The sequence below is a fragment of the Periplaneta americana genome, chromosome 15, assembly GCF_040183065.1.
Source record: "Periplaneta americana isolate PAMFEO1 chromosome 15, P.americana_PAMFEO1_priV1, whole genome shotgun sequence".
Lineage (NCBI taxonomy): Eukaryota > Metazoa > Arthropoda > Insecta > Blattodea > Blattidae > Periplaneta > Periplaneta americana.
The window spans coordinates 157,242,780-157,266,176 of NC_091131.1; the positions used below are offsets into that span (position 1 = coordinate 157,242,780).

Genomic DNA, 23,397 nt, shown 5'->3' on the forward strand with positions numbered 1-23,397 from the left:
CGTGATTTTCATCCTTTCTACGACCCTGCGACAAAACCTTATGGAAGAACAGTAGATAGCATGTCTGAGAAATTTTATCTTTTCGGATCGGGTAGAAGTGAAGATTGAATTTACGGTACGTAAGGTACTCTTTTATAGAGTAGGTACAGAATTATTTTAAAATGAGTTTCTAGTACGAAGGACGAAACTGGTAATTGGAATTAGGTACAATAGTCTATAGTGCGATAATATGCACAAAAGAACTGAAGCCTGTATCGAAATGAACGGCCACCATTTTCAAAAATGTGTTTAAATATCCATATTATGATTATTTTTCAATGTAACTTCATTCTCTATATTGTAAGCTAATATGCTGTAGACAGTATAATGTAGGCTACACTGCATAATGAATACGTCCGAATAGAGTAAAAACACTTATTGTTAATACTGTACTGCATTTTGATTAAAGAACAACCTAATGAAAATTATCAAACTCAAAATCGCGATATTTCCTACTTCACGTAAATGGATGAACTACTTTTCTTCCGTCCTATACCTAGTAAAGCGATTTGTTTGTATTTTACGCCAGTATCATCGAACTCCAGTGGAAGGGGTTAGAAAACGACGTTTCCGGTTTTGAACCTTTAATCCAAAGGTATAGCCAGGTTAATATTAGAAATGTTAGTAAAAATAAAATGATGTCCCTGTATTTGGTGCATGCATATTAGAACTCTTTATCTCTGACGTGTGACTCAGCTATACGAGAATATATACCACTGTGTTCATTACTCATATTTTTATTGTGAACACCATCTAAGAAAGGCCGCCACAAACATGACTATAAAAAAAACTACTGGATTTATGTACTTTCACGTGTTAAAACTAGGTACCATGTTGTTGACTAGTTTCAAACTGTTGTAGGTTATCTTCAGAACCGATTGTCACTGGTTACCAGTCATTGCTGTGTGGCAATGCTGATGTTACAGCTGATCTGTTTTTGCCTTCTGACGGCAGTCTGGGCAGACTATGTAGATCTGCCACACGGACGCTTACAAGGACATCGCTTGCTGTCGAGGAAAGTTCGTGAAATATTCTCTTTCCAAGGAATCCCTTATGCAAAACCACCAGTCGGGGAGCTAAGATTTCAGGTATGTTTGCTATGCATAAATTAAAAGATGGCCAAAAATATAGGGAATCTATTATAGGCCACTCCTGTGGAGTAATTGTTAATTCGTCTCACCGCAAAACCAGGTGGCCCGGGTTCGAATCTCGGTCGGGGGAAGTTACCCGGTTGAGATTTTTTCTGGGGTTTTTCCTGAACCCAATTTGAGCAAATGCTGGTAACAATCAGTGCTGGACCCCGGACTCTTTTCATCGACATTATCAATATTATCACCTTCATTTCATTCAGACGCTAAATAACCTGAGATTTGGTACAGCGTCGTAAAATAACCCACTAAAATCTGTTATATTTGTTTAAATGGTAAAATGAATGTTACCGTTTTGCAGAGCAATTAAAAATACGTAGGCCTACTTGTAAAAGACTGTATTAATATTACTGTAAGAAGAAACAAAAGTGAAGGAAAAACTGGTTCCTTAAACTGTATAAAAATTATAATCTATTTATTGAACTCTTTTAAAATATTTATTTGCAATAAAATATTACAGTTTCTTATGTAGAAGTATAGACTGCCAATAAACATAAAGTAAATGGTCTTTTGTATAGTGCGTGACACTAAAACCACAGTCTACTATATACAGTCACGAAGCTTGGGATGATTTTTTTGCAATTCTCGCGATAGTTGCTAGCCGCTTGGAGCGCTGTGAGTACTAGGAACAATAGACTGTGTCACAGCCATCGTGATCTAATACAGGCCGTAAGGCAGACCATGTAACTCGCTTAACCCGATCACGAAGGGCGGCGTTTCAACCATATAAATTAGTTGGAATGCATAAACAATAACATATGTTTCTCTAAAATGTAGTGTAATTCCATTAATAAAATTTAAAACAATGATTATGAGACACTTCAGACATAAGTCACTTGCGCGTTAAGGTGTAATATTATTTATGGTGTGAAAATTACGTTGCTCGTATGTGTAATACCTGCCCTTATTTCGATTAAATATTGCGAAATTCTTGTACATTCATTTATGCACGATTCACTGATTTTCAATTGCACCGCACGGATATTAAATATGTTAAAATTATAGGTTATGTTTACTGTACCAGTTGCCCCTTTCTGTCTAAATTTAATGATCTCCAATGCCTTGCCATTCATATGAAAATTATAGGTTATGTTTACTATATTTAACAATGACGTTATAGTTGCTTACCTAGACGCACAGCGAGCGCTGCTGTGCTGTACAAAATTGAAACCCTTCGTGAATCGGCATCATTGTGGCAAATGTGGCATTTAACAAGCAGTTGTGATAGTGTATGCGGATGTATCCAGTGTGCATTTTTGATGAATCTATCATAATGATGCATTCTTGTAAGGTTGGAACTGCACAAATCGCTTCAGGAAAGTCTACAGCATCACTTTTAATGCGTAAATAACGATATTTAAATGCATCTAATAATTTAACGTTCAATTAATGCAGGAAATAAATAGCATTTTCATGTAGATTGCATTATTCTGTCAGCTTACACTAAAACTATTTCGGCAAACATATTGCTGGTATTTTTAAAATATGATAGAGGCATTATAATAAAATATGTGTTATTCCTAGCTTTATCCCTAAAAAGAAAAGCAGAATTACTATTACGATGGCTAGGCCTATCTGCCGTTAGAAGAGATAATTTTGTTCGAAAAATTATCACAACACAAATTGTATTCTGAACATTTCACAGAAGATTGCTTCTGGAAATCACATGAAAAAATGGAAGATGGCGCAGAATCATCCTCTTTAATTTTCCAGAACATCTCATGCGGATAGGTTCATTGTTGAAACAAGTTAAATTCACATAGACCTAATTTCCATTGGCTTGAACTTCATCATTTAAAAGTATATTTAGTAGAATTTATTTTTTTCGTGTTATAATATTATTTTTATGTAGAAAAACACCCTATGAGAATTGTGAAAAGAAGTAAGTTAGCCTACTGGAGTATCAGAACCAGACAATGTAACTTATTGCGAATTGTTCACACGTCCCTGATGCTATTAGTGTCGAACACAATTATATGCTCAGTCCCAAGAAAATATTGACATTAATGGAAGGTGAGTTACAGAAAAGGAATGAACAGATTAGGAGTTTGAAAAAAGAAAACCTGGCTTGTAAAAGAAAATTTGCCATGTCCGAAGACAGGTCTGAACATCATTGATTTGTGATACCAAGAAGGCACCACTTATGAGATAATGGGGTAGGGTGGCCGGTTCCTTTCCCCCTCCATTACATACATCGCCGACTAACTAAATATTACACTGATTAGACTTCAGATGTGTACAAACAATAATTTGTTTTTCCTCTGACACTTAACGTCAAGTAAGATGTACCCTACTGCCTGATAATGGATGTATATATCAGCCAGAACCTCAATCAGAGGATGTGACAGATATACAGTTATAATATCAAACTTAAGAAGCTTGACTAAAAAACTGAAGGAAAAACAATCTGAATAACGAAAACTTGCATGACATTGTAAACAGCAAATTTTTCAGATGTTCTGATTCTTGATTTAATAGAGAAAGCTACAATATCACATAATAATAATAATAATAATAATAATAATAATAATAATAATAATAATAATAATAATAATAATAGTAATAGGCTTAAATTATTATTATTATTATTATTATTATTATTATTATTATTATTATTATTATTATTTCTTTTTATACTTTTTTTAGGGTAGGCTAAATTGTAGGTCTACATTTTTTTTCATTCCTGTCCGTTTTTATTGTCACTTTGTTCGTCACAATAACACGTGTATTGTATTTGATATATGAATATCAAGAGGATTGTTAGTTTCGACAAATATAGAGCATATTGTAGGGTCTTCATTTGCAGCAGGCAGGCCTTCGTATGAAACTTGACTGACGCAATTCAATCCAGTTATATTGGTTTTATAAATCGTATTGTGTACTTATTACTTTATTATAATAAGGATCAACAATAATTTCAAAGTTTATTATATTTTTATGTGTTATTAAGGGTCCGCATACTTATATTTGTGATATTTGTAGCTAGAAACTTAATGGCCTGCTAGCTTGAGCTGGCACAGTAATGGCGTCGCGCGCAACGTTCTATTTGACCCGTCCCGTATGGTCTGCGCAGCTATTGGTGTAGGGCAGGCGTGGCGAAAATGTCATCGTGCGCCGAGCCACTGTGTAAGCTGCAACGTGCATAGCACCTATGGAGGGAGCCGGACACCCGAAGGGGAAGTGAAGCAACTGTCTGACTTATTAACGGTTTTTCATTTTCCTTACGTCAAGCACTTAAATATAATTATATACAGTACAAGGCTACAAACTAATGTTTAGTACGTGTAACGAAGAAAGAAATGAACAAGAAAACATAGGACACATTATCACAACCTAAAATTAATTGTCTTCAGAATGTCTCTGCGACAAAGTTTCAAAATCAGGAATTATGTCACTTACTGCCAGAGTTGATCACGAAGGTATTTGTCTGTCAGACGTGATCTAAATTTGATTTTTACTATTTCCATTGTTGAAAATAATTTTTCACAAACGTAAGTTACAGCGAACATGGCTTCAACAGAGCAAGCGAAAGAACAAAGCTTCAAATATATATATATATATATATATTTTTTTTCCAAAGATTTGAAAAGTTCAACATTTGTCAAGTCCTTACATCTAGCTTTCATTTAACATCATATTGTAAATCTGTGAGTTGAAATTGAAGATCTAACCCCATTATTCGTACATCTGCTGAAAAAGAATCGACGTACAGAGATGATAATAATAATAATAATGATAATGATAATAACAATAATAATAATAACAACAACGCTTAACCTTATAATGTTTCATAAGTCACTTGTATTATAATGCCGTTTTATGTTATACAACCGTTTTCCTAGTAATACTTGTGAACAAATCATACATTTAATATTCTCATCATATTGTCAGCAAAAAAATGCATCCTCCCATCCTACTTGAAACTTTCGTTTTTGTAGAGGTACATGGTTTCGAGAGAGATATTGCGACGATACGCCACTCGCAGGTAAGAGACAAATACAAATGGAACGGAATTTGACTCCAGTGAGTGAGAGGGTGGGGGTTGTAGGTAGGAAGCAAGGGAAATGCACTGCGAGCCACAATGTGCTCGTGAGTCGCATTTTCGCCACGGCTGGTGTAGGGGCTTGATATTTAACTTATATTCCTAAATTCGCAATTATACATTATAATTAAGCATAATGTCATGTATGATACCCCGGACATTCAATTTGTCTGTATTTTAATACTACAATAGAATACTGAATTATTGTATTTATCTACTACTTAAAAGACGAAGTAACACAATTGTACGTACACTAATTTCATAGGAGTGGTATAGTAAATGTTTTGTCTAAAATTAAGGAACTTAGATGTGCTAAATTGAAATCATAATATAAATTCTTTTTTATTAAACCTCAAAATAGCTTCTATTCTAAACTTAAAATGTTGATGCGAACAGATTATGTTAACATGTAAAATTCTCTTCACATTAAAATAACACAGTTTTGTAATTATTTCTGAAACATATTATGCAACAAGAAGTAAACGGAACTTATGGACACATTACACTAAATAAAGCTTAGCAATGATACGCAATAAAGTTATAATATAATATTTCACTGAGCTACATACACTGAAATACTGGGTGTTCAGTTCAAAGTGTGTCATGGCTCGCTGTATGTCGTCATGAGGCTAGTCGATGAGCCTAGAGAATTCAATCTTCCTACACTTCCGCAGAGGCGTATTACCTATGTGCCAGAGAAGTTGCCTGGCAAGTACGGCGTTCATTCTGAAGAGTACTTGCCGATACGTACGGTAACGCCGGTAGTGGCAGAAATGTGAATTGTTTGGAAACACGTACTGAGGTGTGTTTTTTCCTTACTGTCGGAATATGGGGAGAGGGTCAATACGATTAATTACGTACAGTGTTTGTTGACATTAACTTCGACGGTCAACATAGACACGGAGCATTTGATCTGTATTGTGGAATGCTACTTCCGAAATTGGGTCCTGGTGCAAGGACAATATCAATACAATGTCACAGCCTGCGTGAACGATTTTCGTACGAAGTATCCAGAATTCCGGGAAGTTCCTAGAAAAAACATTGTACAAAATGTTAAGAGGTAATTATTTTAAATAAAATACGGTGTATTTTGTTACTTTTTCTTTGTTGTGTTTATGTACGGTATTAGGTTATTGAAGTGTTTATTTATTGTATGATAGGTGCACACCCCGATTTCAAGAAACCGGCTCAGTTTGTCGAAAGAAACGGGGGGCGCGTCGAAGACAATTATCTGCAGGAACCTTAAACGGCATCCAATATGCAATGCGACAGCACCCACGAACATCATTGCGTCAGCCGACTACTGCATGTTCATTTCAAAGTGTGTCATGACGTCACTGTTGTGAGTCAGCGATTTGAAGCGAGTTTCAGCTTTTATATCAGAGAAGTTGCCGATTAATCAAGGCGTTCAATCTGAACTTAAGAACGTGTACGATATAACTTGAACGTCGTAGCAACAGATGGCAGCCTGTACAGTCTGTGTGCTACCATAACCTCTTTCGAACTATGTTTTGCGCGGCCAAGTCGTACGCAAGATGTTGGTTATCATCGGTTGCGTACGGCAACATGAATTTGTCAGTAGAAAGTGTTTAGGCTCTCCTTTCGCGAATGTAAAGAAAAACATTATCTGTGCGGAATGAATGGAAGTTGGTAGGGTCGTGCCAGAAAGATTAACAAGTTAGATTATTTTATTGCGAGGCACGTTATCTGGCCTACATTTTGTGATTAATGTGAACCACGCTGTCTAATAAGGGAAAAGGTGTGACAATACGTGTACGTGAAGCACAACTCTACTCGGAAATCAATTATTGAAATAAAGATACTTATACAGGGACATCATTTTATTTTTACTTCAATTTTTATTGTACCCGAGTTTTTGAATGTACTTCACTCCCACCCCTTCTACTAATGAAGTTTCAACTGTTCTTCAGACAGAATCAAGACCGCGTATAGTAAACAGCACTGAGTTAGTGAGTATAGTACGTTCAAGAAATATGTTCGCGTTTTCCAATGGCGAAAGAGCTTTCAATATTGAAAGCTGTCCGTTTGCCTACGTCGCATCCCGATTTCCCCAACCTGCTTCTGCACACCCCTCTGTAAAAGCTGGGCTGTCTTAGCTCTTTTCTGAAAACATTAATTTCTGTTACGAATTGGACGTTTACGTAATATTATACAACTGTTTAAAATAGGCCCTAACTTAAATAAAAGTGCCTCGTTAAGTAATTAACAGTCACGTGATTTCCCCCCTTTCTACGATCCTGCGGCATAACCACTTGGACGGACAGTAGATAGCATGTCTGAGTAATTTTATCTGTGCGGGTCGGGCAGAAGTGAAGATTGAATTTACAGTAGGTAAGGTACTCTTTTATAGAGTAGGTACAGAATTATTTCAACATGAGTTACTAGTACGAAGGACGAAACTGGCAATTGGAATTAGATGCAATAGTCTATAGTGCGATAATATGCACAAAAGAACTGAAGACTGTATCGAAATGAACGGCCACCATTTTCAAAAATATGTTTAAATATCCATATTATGATTGTTTTTCATTTTAACTCATTCTCTATATTGTAAGCTAATGTGCTGTAGACAGTATAATGTACACTGCATAATGAATACGTTCGCATAGATAACTCAGTTCGTGAGTAAAAACACTTAACTTATTCTTAATACAGTACTGCATTTTGATTAAACAAAAACCTAATGAAAATTATCGAACTCAAAATCGCGATATTTCCTAGTTTACGTAAATGGATGAACTACTTTTCTTCCCTCCTGTACTAGTAAAGTGCTTTGTTTGTGTTTTACGCCAGTATCATCGAACTCCAATTGTGGAAGGGGGTAGCGAACGGTGTCTCCGGTTCTCTAAAGGTATAGCCAGGTTAATATTAAAAATATTAGTAAAAATAAAATGATGTCCCTGTATCAAGTAGCACCATCGAACTTAATAGGCCTATATTTCTACAAGGAGAAAAACGAATTCAAAAACAAAACTCGTGAGATTTAAAAATATGTTAAGACTCCTGTCAGGGAAATAAAACAGTCTCACATTGGTTCCACATGTGTACCATTCACCTCTAAACATTTCCTCGCTCGTTTAATCATGCTGCGGTAGGTCGCATCCAGCATGGCGGGTGTCACAGTTGTCATTGCCTCAAGTATGAATTGTCTCAGTTCAATAACGTCCCCGGGGCGTCTAGCAAAGACACGATCTTTGAGATATCCCCAGAGAAAGAAATCTGGGGGTGTTAAGTCTGGCGACCGTGGAGGCCACACAGTATTACTGATGACTCTGTAAGAGACAATTGTTATTATTATTATTATTATTATTATTATTATTATTATTATTATTATTATTATTATTAATTTCTTACCTGCCTGGGAGCTGTCTCTCAAGAAATGTTATTGCACTGTGGGCGGTGTGGGCAGGAGAACCGTCTTCCTGGAACCATACATTCTGCTATCATACAATAAATAAACACTTCAATAACCGAATACTGTACATAAACACAACAAAGAAAAAGTAACAAAATACGCCGTATTTTATTTAAAATGATTACCTCTTAACATTTTGTGCAATGTTTTTTCTAGAAACTTCCCGGAATTCTGGATACTTCGTACGAAAATCGTCCACGCAGGCTGTGACATTGTATTGATATTGTTCTTGCACCAGGACCCAATTTCGGAAGTAGCATTCCACAACACAGATCAAATGCTCCGTGTCCATGTTGACAGTCGAAGTTAATGTCAACAAACACTGTACGTAATTAATCGTCTTGACCCTCTCCCCATATTCCGACAGTAAGAAAAAAACTCACCTCAGTACGTGTTTCCAAACAGTTCACATTCCTGCCACTACCGGCGTTACCGTACGTATCGGTAAGTACTCTTCAGAATGAACGCCATACATGCCAGGCAACTTCTCTGGCACATAGGTAATACGCCTCTGCGGAAGTGTAGGAAGATAGAATTCTCTAGGCTCATCGACTAGCCTCGTGACGACATACAGCGAGCCATGACACACTTTGAACTGAACACCTAGTATAGTACAGCTCCGTACACATCTTAATCGTGTGTGTTATTGTCAACTGAAGCATTACCAATCTCTCATAAAAATGATACAAGTTCATAAATGATTTCTAATTTATAAAAGGATTAATTCTGTTTTTGAAATGAACGTTTCAAAGAATTTTATAAGAATATAGCTCTGAGCTTACGATTTTATAACATTGTTACAAAAGTTACTAACTTGCCTTTATTTTCATCTCTATTCTTGTCAGGTAACATTCCTAAAATCTTCTTCGCTCTGAGACATAACGCTATTTCACAGAGACCATGCGTAGAATCTAAGTTGATAAGATATATTCAAGTGTCGACATTACATAGGAATACAAAAACTGGCCAGAGGAAAGAAACACTATTGCTTCAAGCGCGAGACTATCAATATAGCTGCACTCGATTTACTTCCGCAACATACAAGCGATCAAAGTCACCAGGGGCCTGTTTCTCAAAACTCATGGACTAGTAATACTAGTCTGTACAGTAGTAATATTAGTTTATTTTACAAGTCTATGTTTCTAGAAACTACAAGGGTAAAGTAGTAGTTACCAGTTCACAGACTAGTAATATTGGTCGATTTCACCAGTTCATAAGTGATTCTGTTTCTCAAAATGCTAATCTAGTTGATTACACTAGTATTCAACAGGAATATTCCTACAATACTCTAAGGACTGGTGATTTCTATATTATCAGTTACCAGTGACAACCTTTCTCAGATAAAACAAAATATTGTAGTTATTTTCTTTTAATATCTGGTTTGGTGATTCCGAATGAAGTCATGAAGAAGTTGTGAGAAGAGCTAAAACTGTATCGAGAAAGAACAATTATTATTCCTTTACGGGAGCATTGTTTAAATATAATGAACGGTTTAGGTAAAGTACTGAAAAGCTTGAAAAGTTGTTAAATATAGTGGGACCTGCCATAACAAGACAAAAAAATAGAAGTCTTGCATTATCAGCAAAGCTTCAAATACAAATTGCTCTACAAATCGGGATGTTGATTATTTTCCAATGCCATCTAGTCTTTCTGTCCTAGACAAGCAACACTTGCAGAATTTTTTCCTAATAATCTAATACCAATTCATCAACTAATTTTTACTAGCTTTCCTCCTCTACTGCCAGTTCTTCTGACATTGTCAACTTTAACCTACAAATTAAATATATAACGACAATAATTTATGAATAGATAAAATGTAAAACAAAAAAAAAAAATTAGCGAATTTTTCATCAAGTCATAAGTGGCATTCATGTCGGCAGTAGACCCACTAGCTACATCATATGTTCAAATTACGATACTGTGAACTTGAATTGGTACTTACCAAATTGCTTTCTTAATGTTGGGCCAGTAAGTGTCCCTAACGTATGCATAATCTTTGTTCTGAGGTATCAGTTCCATAGCCTCACACATTACAACACTTTTTGTCCATTCGTTTATTTCATCATTTTTTGTTAACATGCTTGAAAAAGCACCGAATAATAATCCTTTGATTCATTAATCATATTGAGTATAGTTAATTTGCTTTCAACTGATGGAATTTCAACCGAAAAGAGAAATCGAAACCGCAATACAAACAACTTAGCCTTCTAACCTCAAATAACAATACCTACCAATGACTATAAACAAATGAACTCAATCAGCTGACTAGTGAAACAGATCATGTAACTAGTGAAAAATTGTCACAAGTTACTAGACTGGTAAAATAGTTTGAGAAACAGAATCTACTAGAGCTGGTGAAATATACTCTAGTAACTGGTGAACTACTAAACTAGTATTTTTGAGAAACAGGCCCCAGATGTTCAATGTAGGAATATTACATGTTTATTCAGGGCGGGATGATATCTTCCAAGTGTGATTATTTTAAATTGCTTTATGTACAATGAAAATATTTAAATGACTTTTTTTATTTTATGTCATTTTTCCATTAGTTTAAGGGCATTTTAATGATCATTTTAAGTAGATTTTCAGTTCACCAACATCCGCCACTTATTAATAACATATAAAACAGTATGAATAACTTATACTGTTTTTCCCAGATGTGAAAGTTATAAATGTACTTACACTGTTTGGTTCATTGATAATAACTCAGCGAAAAATTGCAACACAGCTATACTACTTTGCCCAGACATGGGGAACGATAATATAATACATCCCTGGAAACACATACAGTCACCTTTGGATATAGTGAACTCGTTGTAGCGAACATTCAGCTATAAAAAAGGTAAAAAAAGGTAAAGGTATCCCCGTAACATGCCATGAAGGCACTTGGGGGGGGGGGCATGGTGGTAGAGCCCCATGCTTTCCATGACCTCGGCACTAGAATGAGATGGTGTGGTCGGCACCACGCTCTGACCGCCTTTTACCCCCGGGAAAGACCCGGTACTCAATTTTATAGGAGGCTGAGTGAACCTCGGGGCCGCTCTGAAAGTTTGGCAACGAGAAAAAATCCTGTCACCACCTGGGATCGAACCCCGGACCTTCCAGTCCGTAGCCAGCTGATCTACCAACTGAGCTACCCGGCTATAGTGAACCTAAATCGTTGGTCCCGGCCCACATGCATTAAAAAGTACATTAATGTTTCCGTTTATAGTGGACCATCACTTGGGTTATAGTGAACCTAAAAACTAGAACCTTCAAGAAAATGTAATTTTAAAATGACCAAAATGGTAATTTGCGAAAACCCTTTTTCATATAAACTTTCAAGAATATGCTTAGAACAACATTTGAAATCTGCTACTCCTTAAGTGCCTTGAAAAACAAAGAAAAGATTGTTCGTTCAGCTTCCTGGAAATGTGAAACATGTTAAAGAGAATAGTGTTCAAAAGAACAGTCAGTTTTGACTCTTTTAAAAGAGATTATTAAAAGAAAAGGAAGATAAAATGCTTTCTTTTGTGAAAGGGAGTAGAGTGATGACCAAAGGGTAAGTACAAGGAGGATTACAGCTGTTGTCAACTCTTCCTCCCGTATCTTTGTAAAAGTGAACTCAAGGAAATACCAAGGTCGAGTACACAGTAAGCATGCCTCCCTAATTAATGGAAGGGGGTGCGAAGTTGGTCAGTACATACTGCCTAAATGACTATTACTTGTACGGTATTCAACGTGGTCTATCGTAAGAGGACGTTAATACTGTATGTATAGCAATGTCAGTAGTATAAAACCAGGCAATTCGGTTTTTAGTGAATTTGGATATAGTGAACGAAATATGCTGGCCTGCAGAGGTTCATTATAACCGGAATTGACTGTATATGATTTTCTCAAAATTTTTACTTATAATACTTTCCTAGTACCATAATTCTGACCTCACTTATTTTCTACATACTATGCTTCGCTATCCTAGCTAGCAACGAGTTAGAAAGAGAAAGATATAGAGTGGTCATTGCGCCGCCATGTTTGAAGAAAATTGAACGACCGTCCGCCATGAACTTATGCGCCCAAAATAAAGTGGGCGTGGCGATAAGTGACATTAGAATCGTCTTCTGTAAAAATTTAGTTTGCATAAATCAGTTAAACTGAAGTGGAAAAACCTAGTATTTCGTCAAATATGTGCTAGGAACATAATCTAAACTTATCCACGCTAAATTTAAAACACTTGAGCTATTCCTAGAAGGAATGCTTAAAAGAATAACCTAAGCAAAATTGTCATGTAGTATGACAAGAAGTCCTAGCAAATATACTGAACAAAATGTTAATATTCCTAGGTTCTTTTAAATGCGACCTGCAAGATTGCCTATAAAATGAACGAGTATGATTCGGATGATTTTATTAAATTGTTTTCCCAGTCTCTACACGTTGCAAAACTATTTATTATACTATAAGATATAGAATGGAAGTAGGTCCTAACTGTAGTAAACAACCTTTATCTCCAAGCTTGTAACTTGGGTAAAGCATGACCAAACACGCTTTCAGTTTTTTTTTTGTTACAGTAGAATATAATTTTCGAAATGTGAACGTGAGGCCAACAGCCGGCTGGTCTGTCTGAGCCTTTCAAGGGCTGTGGCACCACAGATAATTATTAGTGTATAATTGAGCACCCACGTACAATAATGGGGCAAGTAGTTACGAAATATATTCATACTTACTCAATTATGTTCTTTCATGTCCTTCCAGTCAAAATACTAACAACAATATGACCTACCCCAGAGTTTTGCGTTATTTTGGATGCGAATGTCGAAATACAATTTCAATATTTGATTGCTATTACTGGGTTTGAAACGGAATTGTAGTGGTTTTATCCGTATTTAGTTTAACTTTATTACTAGTGAACCATTTATTTGATTAATCGTTTGTCTTCGAAATAGGCCTACTTTTTAAAAACTACAGCTCATCGTCTTCTATAAGCAGTGAGGACAGAAGGAGCAGAAATAAAGGATGCCGGTGTCGAAATACAATTTTAATATTGTATTGGTATTTGTTTTTCACTGGGTCTGAAACAGAATTGTAGTGGTTTTATCCGTATTTAGTTTAAGTACATTACCAGTGAACTATGTATTTTGTTTATGCCGGGAGTTGTTACACATTTATGCGTGAAAAAAAAATGCTGCTAAACATGAAATATGATATATCAGTTGTCTTTTTCCTTTTGAAATTGTAGTTATATGCAGCACACACAACAGGCAGGTTTTTTTTCTTTGTTTTTTTGTAGTTCTTACCTCCGTTATACAACATTGTAAGGAGACGAATTTTTACAAAGGTGGGCGCTTAGTTCAGATCTGCCGTGTTTCGCGGTGGCACCGCAAAGAGCGCTGTATAGGACATCATGGCCACTCTATATTCTTCTCTTTCTATCTCGTTGCTAGCTAGCCTCCCCCACCACACTTCTCGTCTGTTTTTATTATCTCTATCGTATCACTAAACTTCCTACTATACTCCTCAAATTTATTATTTATTTTACTTCCTATATCCTTAATCGTCTCATCCTTGATCACGTTTACCCTTGCCTGATTATTCGTTCTTAAATTCTTTTATACCTTTATATAGTCTATCGAATTTTTTTTTATTCTCACTATTTGTTTCTACCTCATTCAGTTTTTCCTTCAAGTAATCTTTCTTTTTATTCCTAATTGTACGACTTCTTTCCCGTCTTTCATTGAAATAATTACCTCTAATCGCCTGTAAGAATTTCAATTTTGCCTCTTTCCTTATTTCTACTACAATGGAACAATCTTCATCAAACCACGGTTTCTTTTTCTTAGTTTCGTAATAACATATGCTCTGCTCAGCTGCAATTTTGATACTATCTCTGATATTTTCCCACACTCTATTAACACCTAACTCTTTGCCAACTTCGTCGGAACTTCCTAAAGTTGCAAACCTATTTGAATCATTAAGTAACAGGATAAAATAAAAGAACAGCTATTGGAAGCGACGAACCATTTTTCTGTCTAATTAGGCCTGCTGATTTAGGAGGGGCTAAGGCACGATAGAGGGAAGTAGACAAGACAGTATTTCAACGTCGATGTCTCAGGGAAGTGTAATAATTACATAGAATGACACACTGCAATTGGTGTCAGAAATTTGAAGATAAGTTTCAGCACATTAATAATTTCCAAAACATAAAACATTCTTATCCTCATGTCTCTGTCATACAAAGAAGTCAACTTGACTAAGTTAAAATTATTAGAGTATTCATAATTATGAATGACGTAAAGCCAGTTTAAATTTAGGGTATACACTGACATTTAAACAATTCACTTTACTTTCGTGTAATAACTTATCATATGACTGGTAAGTCAAAACAACGTGACACGCGTACGATAATAAATCAGTCACGATTTATTTGTTACATTGGAGATAATTTTATATATATTATTCTACTTCATTTGAATATAAAATATATTACTTTACTCAACATTTTATTATTTTTTAATATTGTATACGTGCACGGTGAATCATATATAGGTTTTAGTCTGAGATAAACTTCCGTGTGGCGGTAGATTTGTATAATATTAACTGTAATCAAACAAACTCTGTTTTCCGATAACTCATTCTTTCCCTTCTCGCAGAGATCACATGCCAGGTCTCGCCTCTTCATCTACTGGGTGTTAAGTTCAAAGTGTGTCATGGCTCGCTGTATGCCGTCATGTGGGTAGTCGATGAGCCTAGATAATTCAATCTCCTTACACTTCCGCAGAGGAATATTACCTATATGCCAAAGAAGTTGCCTAGAAAGTACGGCGTTCATTCTGAAAAGTACAGATGCCTCAAACTAGGGAGCTGCCTGGAGAGGGGAAGTAGTAGAGCTAACGGAGGGGGCCCACCTAGGCTCCGATACCCAGGTATAGTCATATTATCTGAAAAGTTGACCTGTTGACAATGTATTCAAGATGTACCCTCCCTATACAGCCTCCTCAACTGTTATTAGAACTGAGCTGTACCGTTCTAGTCCACAGTGCACAGCAGTAGGCGGACAGTGGTAGGGGAGAAGTGCTCTATGCGCCTGCGCGAACGAGACAGCTTGCTAGTTTGATGCATCTGTACTTACCGATACGTACGGTAACGCCGGTAATGGCAGCAATGTGAACTATTTCGAAACATGTACTGAGGTGAGTTTTTTTATTACTGTCGGGATATGGGGAGAGGGTTAAGACGATTACTTACGTAGCCTATTTGTTGACATTAACTTCAAAGGTCAACATGGACACGGAGCATTTGATTTGTGTTGTGGAATGTTGCCGTACGCAACCGATGATAACAAATACTCAGCGTACGACTTGGCCGCGCAAAACACAGTTCGAAAGAGGTTATGGTAGCACACAGACCGTACAGACCGCCATCTGTTGCTACGACGTTCAAGTTATACCGTACACGTTCTCAAGTTCAGATTGAATGCCTTAATTAATAGGCAATTTCTCTGACATAAAAGCTGAAACTCGCTTCAAATAGCTGACTCATCAACAGTGACGTCATGACACAATTTGAAATGAACACCCAGTATAGCAGATGAGTAACCTGATATACCCCAGGGGCCCGGAGCCCCAAACCCTTTTTTTCTTGTATGAAGGAGGGACCCGAAGGTTTACACTGCAGCTGAGGCTTATTGTGCTTACCACTCCTATTCTGATGAATGATTGGGTAGCCGAACGGTCGCGCTCTTGTACAAGTAAGTTACAGCATGCCGCACCGCAAACTTAACCGGGGCTATTGTATGGATGAAGATGATATGCGAATTAATTATGGCGAAATAAGCTCGAGGTCTAACGCTGAAAATTACCCAGCAATTCTGCTTCAGTTGGTTAAGGAAAAACCCTGTAAAAAAACTCAACCAGGATTTGAACCCGGGCCAGCTTGTTTCATAGCCAGCCAGACATGCTGACCATTACGCCACAGCGGAGGACGCCCCAAGCCCTTACTATATCAGGATCGGCAATCCGTTCTGCTCCCTAATACCGCCCCAGCCTATTTTCAGCTACTGCAGATGATAGATGAAATGAAGGAAAAGTTAATAGTGTAGGTGGAGTGATAGAAGGAAACGAGAGAGAAAAACCCTCTGCAGCGTCTATTTAGTCCAGTGGTACTCACTAGAAATTACAAGAGAGCCGAATGTAAGAAACAGTTTCTGTCGGAGAGCCGCACCAAATTTCACAGTACTCAAACTTGGTAACACGCAGCCCTATTACAGTTATGCATAAACACATTCACTACTGATTTCTGTCATTGATTTTTATATTGATAGTTAACTGTTTTATATTATTATTATTATTATTATTATTATTATTATTATTATTATTATTATTTTGATCAGATATTTTGTATTCGGCAGATAATGGAGAAAAAATGGGAGTATAAGGGTACAGTGCATCAGTTATTCATAGATTTCAAAAAGGCATATGACTCGGTTAAGAGAGAAGTTTTATATGATATTCTTATTGAATTTGGTATTCCCAAGAAACTAGCTCCATTAATTAAAATATGTCTCAGTGAAACATACAGCAGAGTCCGTATAGGTCAGTTTGTGTCAGATGCGTTTCCAATTAAGTGTGGGCTAAAGCAAGGAGATGCACTATCACCTTTACTTTTTAACTTTGCCCTAGAGTATGCCATTAGGAAAGTTCAGGATAACAGAGAGGGTTTGGAATTGAACGGGTTACATCAGCTGCTTGTCTATGCCGATGGCGTGAATATGTTAGGAGAAAATCCACAAACGATTAGGGAAAACACGGGAATTTTACTTGAAGCAAGTAAAGAGATAGGTTTGGAAGTAAATCCCGAAAAGACTAAGTATATGATTATGTCTCGTGACGAGAATATTGTACGAAATGGAACTATAGAAATTGGAAATTTATCCTTTGAAGAGGTGGAAAAATTAAAATATCTGGGAGCACCAGTAACAAATATAAATGATACTCAGGAGAAAATTAAACATAGAATAAATATGGAAATGCCTGTCATTATTTGGTTGAGAAGCTTTTATCATCCAGTCTGCTGTCAAAAAATCTGAAAGTTAGAATTTATAAAACATTTATATTACCGGTTGTTCTGTATGATTGTGAAACTTGGACTCTCACTTTGAGAGAGGAACATAGGTTAAGGGTGTTTGAGAATAAGGTGCTTAGGAAAATATTTGGGGCTAAGAGGGATGAATTTACAGGAGAATGGACACAACACAGAACTGCACGCATTGTATTCTTCACCTGACATAATTAGGAACATTAAATTCAGACGTTTGAGATGGGCAGGGCATGTAGCACGTATGGGCGAATTCAGAAATGCATATAGAGTGTTAGTTGGGAGGCCGGAGGGAAAAAGACCTTTAGGGAGGCCAAGACGTAGATGGGAAGATAATATTAAAATGTATTTGAGGGAGGTGGGATATGATGATAGAGACTGGATTGATCTTGCTCAGGATAGGGACCTGTGGCGGGCTTATGTGAGGGCGGCAATGAACCTCGGGTTGTTTAAAAGCCAGTAAGTAAGTATTATTATTATTATTATTATTATTATTATTATTATTTTTATTACATAATTTTAAGATAACTTACAGTTATGTAGGCTACTGTTGTGAAGTGGAAGTTCGAACTCTGCTATTCTCCTTCACAATTTTGTCAATACGAGCTGGTGATTTGTGACAGATATCCTCAGCACGTTTTCCAAGTTCACATTGATGAGACGAGATCTATGTTTACCCTTGATGAACTTTATATTGCTGAAAGTGATTTCACAAATATACGCTGATTCAAAAAGACACAAAATTTTATATGCACACGACACCAAGTTTTTCGAACTGTTTTTCTGGAACTGTAATCCAAAACTCTAAAACTGAATTTCTTTTTCGTTTCTCTTGAAAAATACCTTCTAGCTCTGAATCCTGCTGGAGATCAATAAGTCCATTTTTGAGATTTATATTCTCAGGGCCAAAAATTGACAACCCAGTTACCGTACATCTCCTGTCGTTACTGACGTATAGGCCTACTATATAACGTCTTTGTTATCGTACTGACCAGGGATATTCGATTAATCTAAATGGGTTTCGAAACTTTCGAAAACCATTAAATCTCGCGCTGAAATCATGATGATGCACAGTGGGCAATTCTATGCAAGTTTATTTTTTCCTCTGAGTTTTCTTAAATAAGATGTTGGAAGCATGGAAAACCAGGTAGTAAAATTATTATTACTCAGTTCTTCTGTATACATTTTTAATTTTTCTTCTAAAGAAAAAATTGAAGTTGTCTGCTGAATAATAAGTTTATTTGTACCTTGCATTTTAATTTGGACATCATTCAGTATTTCTGTTATATCAGCCAGGAACCCAACTTTTAACCACCATGAAAAAGAGTCTACGTCAGGGTATTTTTATCGCGTTCCCTTTTTTTTTTTTCTTTTTTTTTTAGTAGGTTATTTTACGACGATTTATCAACAGCTTAGGTTATCTACCGTCTGAATGAGATGAAGGTAATAATGCCAGTGAAATGAGCCCGGGGTCCAACACCGAAAGTTAACTGGCATTTGCTCATATTGAGTTGAGGGAAAACCCCGGAAAAACCCTCAACCAGGTAAATTGCCCCGACCGAGAATCGAACCCGGTCCACCTGGTTTCGCGGCTAGACGTGCTAACCGTTACTCTACAGGTGTGGGTGGACTCTCGTTCCTTAACAATGCCGAAATGTAGTAATTATACACCTGGTAGTAGCCCTTTAATGCACCTCATTAAAGTACACCTATTCATTATAGTTCAGTTCTTCAGCCAATGAGAAATCACCATTGTAGCATTATAAAACCGCAAGTATCTATTATGCTCGGATGTGCACTCCAAAGACTACTAGCGAAACGTCACGGAGGCTGGAAATCCAATACTGTCGCAGAAGGTTATGTTCTGTTACTATAATAATTAGCGTTAATTGTAAATAATATTCAAATAAATTCAATTTGTCATCTCGTTTTTCAATTCTAAATCAATTTCCAGGTTATATCAAGACTAATGTTCATGTTATTCTCTAGATTATATCAAGATCAATAACATTCGTGCCCCGGAAAAAATCAATACTTTCGCGTCTGTGCACATCTCACAATTCAGGTCAGTTCCGCTCCTCACTTAGATAATCATAACATGAATACTTATGAATAATTTCAAGTTAGAGATATGGCCGAGCATAAAAAGTCTTATGAAACTTGCCTATAATGGTAATTAAGACGCTCGTATGAAAATTATGAAACTCGCTTGCACTCGTTTCATAAACAAACATAGTCGCGTCTTAATTATTACCATTATAGGCTCGTTGCATAATGTACTATTATTTCATGGCAAAGATTAAAAAAATCGTTCCAAAACTCTTCCTTTACTCAACCACCTGATCTCACTGTGATAAATAACATCATCATACTATGAATTAAGCGCTTTGAGGAATTCTATGAATTGCCTATGATTTAATTCACGTGATCTAATGAAATGAACAATGTTAATTATTATTTTCTTCATCACAGATTTGAAGGTTTTGTCAAATTTAGCAGCAAGACTTTCTTGATGTAAAATGCAGTGGTATGTTAATAACTTGTCTCATTTAAATGCTTTTTAACAGAGAAATAAATCCTGTAAAATAATCTACCATTGAGGGACAACCGTCAGTACACACTGATAAAAGTTTGTTCAGGTCAATTTTGTATTTGTCGAAAAATGATTTAACTGCTTCATAAAAATCTATTCCCCGTGTCTGACCTGTCATAGGTATTACAGTTAAAAATTCTTCTTTTAGAATAGCTATCTTATTACAATATTTGACAAATAAAAGCAACTGAGAAGTGGAACCAATATCCGTGGACGAATCCAGAGCAAGGCTGAAATAGTCACATTCACGAATTTCATCGAGAGTACAAAGCAGGATGTCTCCCGACATTTCGTTAACTCTCCTAACACAAGTACAGTCAGAAAGTTGTAACTTTTGTATGCCATTTTTTATCTGTTTTACATTTGGAAATTTAGAATAGTACATTATGCAACGAGCCTATAATGGTAGTAATTAAGACGCGAGTATGTTTGTTTATGAAACGAGCGCAAGCGAGTTTCATAATTTTCATACGAGCGTCTTAATTACCATTATAGACAAATTTCATACGACTTTTTATGCTCGAACATATTTCTAACTTGAAATTATTCATAATTATTCATGTTATGGTTACCTAAGTGAAGAGCGGAACTGACCTTCTAAATTGTGAGATGTGCGCAGACGCGAAAGTATTGATTTTTTTCCGAGGAACGAATGTCATTGACCTTGATATAATCTAGAGAATCCAGCCTCCGTGACGTTTCGCTAGTAGTCTTTCGAGTGCATATCCGAGCATAATAGATACTTGCGGTTTTATAATGCTACAATGGTGATTTCTCATTGGCTGAACAACTGAATTATAATGAATAGGTGTACTTTAATGAGTGCATTAAAGGGCTACTACCAGGTGTATAATTCCTACATTTCGGCATGGTCGAGCATAAAATAATATGTCACATACGGCTAGAAAACACTCCTTAACCCAGATATGCTTGAAATATTTTTTTTTGCAATTTTTGTGTATTTTACAAATCACGTTTAATGCAGTTATATAATTGAAGTACGTGTATGGTGTCGAAACATTCTTGTTGTAACAGGTTGAGCTAGAAACAGGTGTCCTTTTAAAAGTACATTAGGCATATGAGCATACATTTGATTAAGAATTGTATACTATGCTTACATGAAAGGAAACATTATTATTATTATTATTATTATTATTATCATTATTATTATTATTGTTATTATTATTATTATTAACACATTATTACGTTGTTATTTTATTAGAGTTTATTATTATTATTAACTAGCCGGACCCATGCGCTCCGCTACACCCGTTAGAAATAAATATAAAGTAATTACATAATTAAAATAGGACGTTTGATCCAGGGAACATTCGTGTTTGATAGAAGGATAAATCGTTTAATATGTTACTTAATTTAAATTGTGTTTAAATAATTAAAATGCGATCATTTTGGTCCAGAGAGCATTCATTGGTGCAATGACAATTCCTTTAACATGTTTCTAATTTTTATCACATGCAACCATAGTTTAATGAACATTGACATCATTTAGATTTAATGGGTATACTTTATTTTACTTCTTATAGGTTTCCATTGAAATATGGTAATAACTTAATTTTAACCCTTGTTTTCTACGTATTCAGTAAATGGCGTTTGGCCCACTATAGTTCTGAACCCTTCAAATAACTTAAATTAGATTCTGTAATATTACATTACATATATTATATTATATTATATTATATTATATTATATTATATTATATTATATTATATTATATCAGAAGTTACTGTAATAACATTATAGCATTATGTCCATCTAGAGAAACTACACTTTCCAATGGTGAAATAATAATTAATTATACAAATCGGTTAATTTAGCTTCCGATATTACTTCATACAAACACAGAAACATTCTCTATAGGCTATCTTTCATAGCTTTCGATTGTTGCTGTCCAAGACCCCTTATAGACGAAGTCATTTGTTTTTTATTTCTTTATACGGCCTTATATGGCAGTTATTTTAATTTTAAAACTCATTTATCTCATGAAATATCAGTCCTATCAAAATTTTTCAAGGAATAAATCTTATCGCAAATTATTTTTAAAGAAACTTTTGTTATGTAACAGTTTTCACAAAAATCAATAATAAGCGAGATATTTCGATTTATTTAATTCAGGCCCCCTTACAACCCCCCTTTTAAATCATGTATTTTGAATGCCATATAGCCTAAGATCTAAGTTACAACGAACATAATTTATATTCCAATTTTCATCGAAATCCGTTTACCCATTATCGCGTGAAAAGGTAACAAACATACAGACAGACATACAAACAAAAATTAAAAAAAAGTGATTTTCGGTTTCAGGGTGGTTAATTATATATGTTACGACAAATTACTTTTGGAAAATCGAAAATTACCAGAAAAATTTCGGCTACAGATTTATTATTAGTATAGATCAGTGGCGTGTGGTGATAAATAATCCTGGTGGTGCACAAATATTTATTATGATTATGATTATCATATTATTATTATTATTATTATTATTATTATTATTATTATTATAGGTACTAACTACTACATAACTATTAACATATGTTAGTAGGTATAGATTTACATAATTTTGTTAGTCAAGAAATTGCAGTTAATTAGTTTCCTATGTAAATCCAGTAATAGCAAAGTAAAGTGTTCAATTTCTATTGCAGCACACCGTAAATAATATTGTTTTCGTTACATTGCGTTTTATAACACAGTTCACACGTTCACAAGCATTCGATATGTGTGTCGTCTCATCAGCCTTAACTGCTAAAAAGTCAGCAGCTTTCTTTATTTCTTTGAAATCTCGTCATGGCATACATCAAAATGGCTTGAAGGACTTCGTTCTGTATAGTGTTTAATGTGCTCTTAAACACTGTTCCTCTTTCCAAATGTTCCTTAAGAGTGCGTCTAATTCAGAACTGAAATTGATGAGGCCAAGAAAAATACTAGCGTTTAAAGATGAGTTTCCGTCTTCGTGACTCTTAAAGCCAACTCAGAAGCTCCACAAAACCGCACGCACTTATCTGTTCTTGGTAACTTTATCATTGTGAAGTGCAACAATCCAATTGAATCCAATTGT

The 23,397-nt window shown here is 35.6% G+C and overlaps 1 protein-coding gene across 1 annotated transcript in view; it reads left to right on the forward strand.

Annotated features, from left to right (window-relative positions):
• The first annotated feature begins 937 nt into the window (after positions 1 to 937).
• Positions 938 to 23,397, forward strand: part of LOC138715480 (esterase E4-like) — a 193,150-nt gene continuing 170,690 nt past the window's right edge. The window contains exon 1 of the mRNA XM_069848423.1: positions 938 to 1,127. Coding sequence (XP_069704524.1) covers positions 951 to 1,127 — 177 coding nt within the window. The 5' untranslated portion in view covers positions 938 to 950. The remainder of the gene's footprint in view (positions 1,128 to 23,397) is intronic.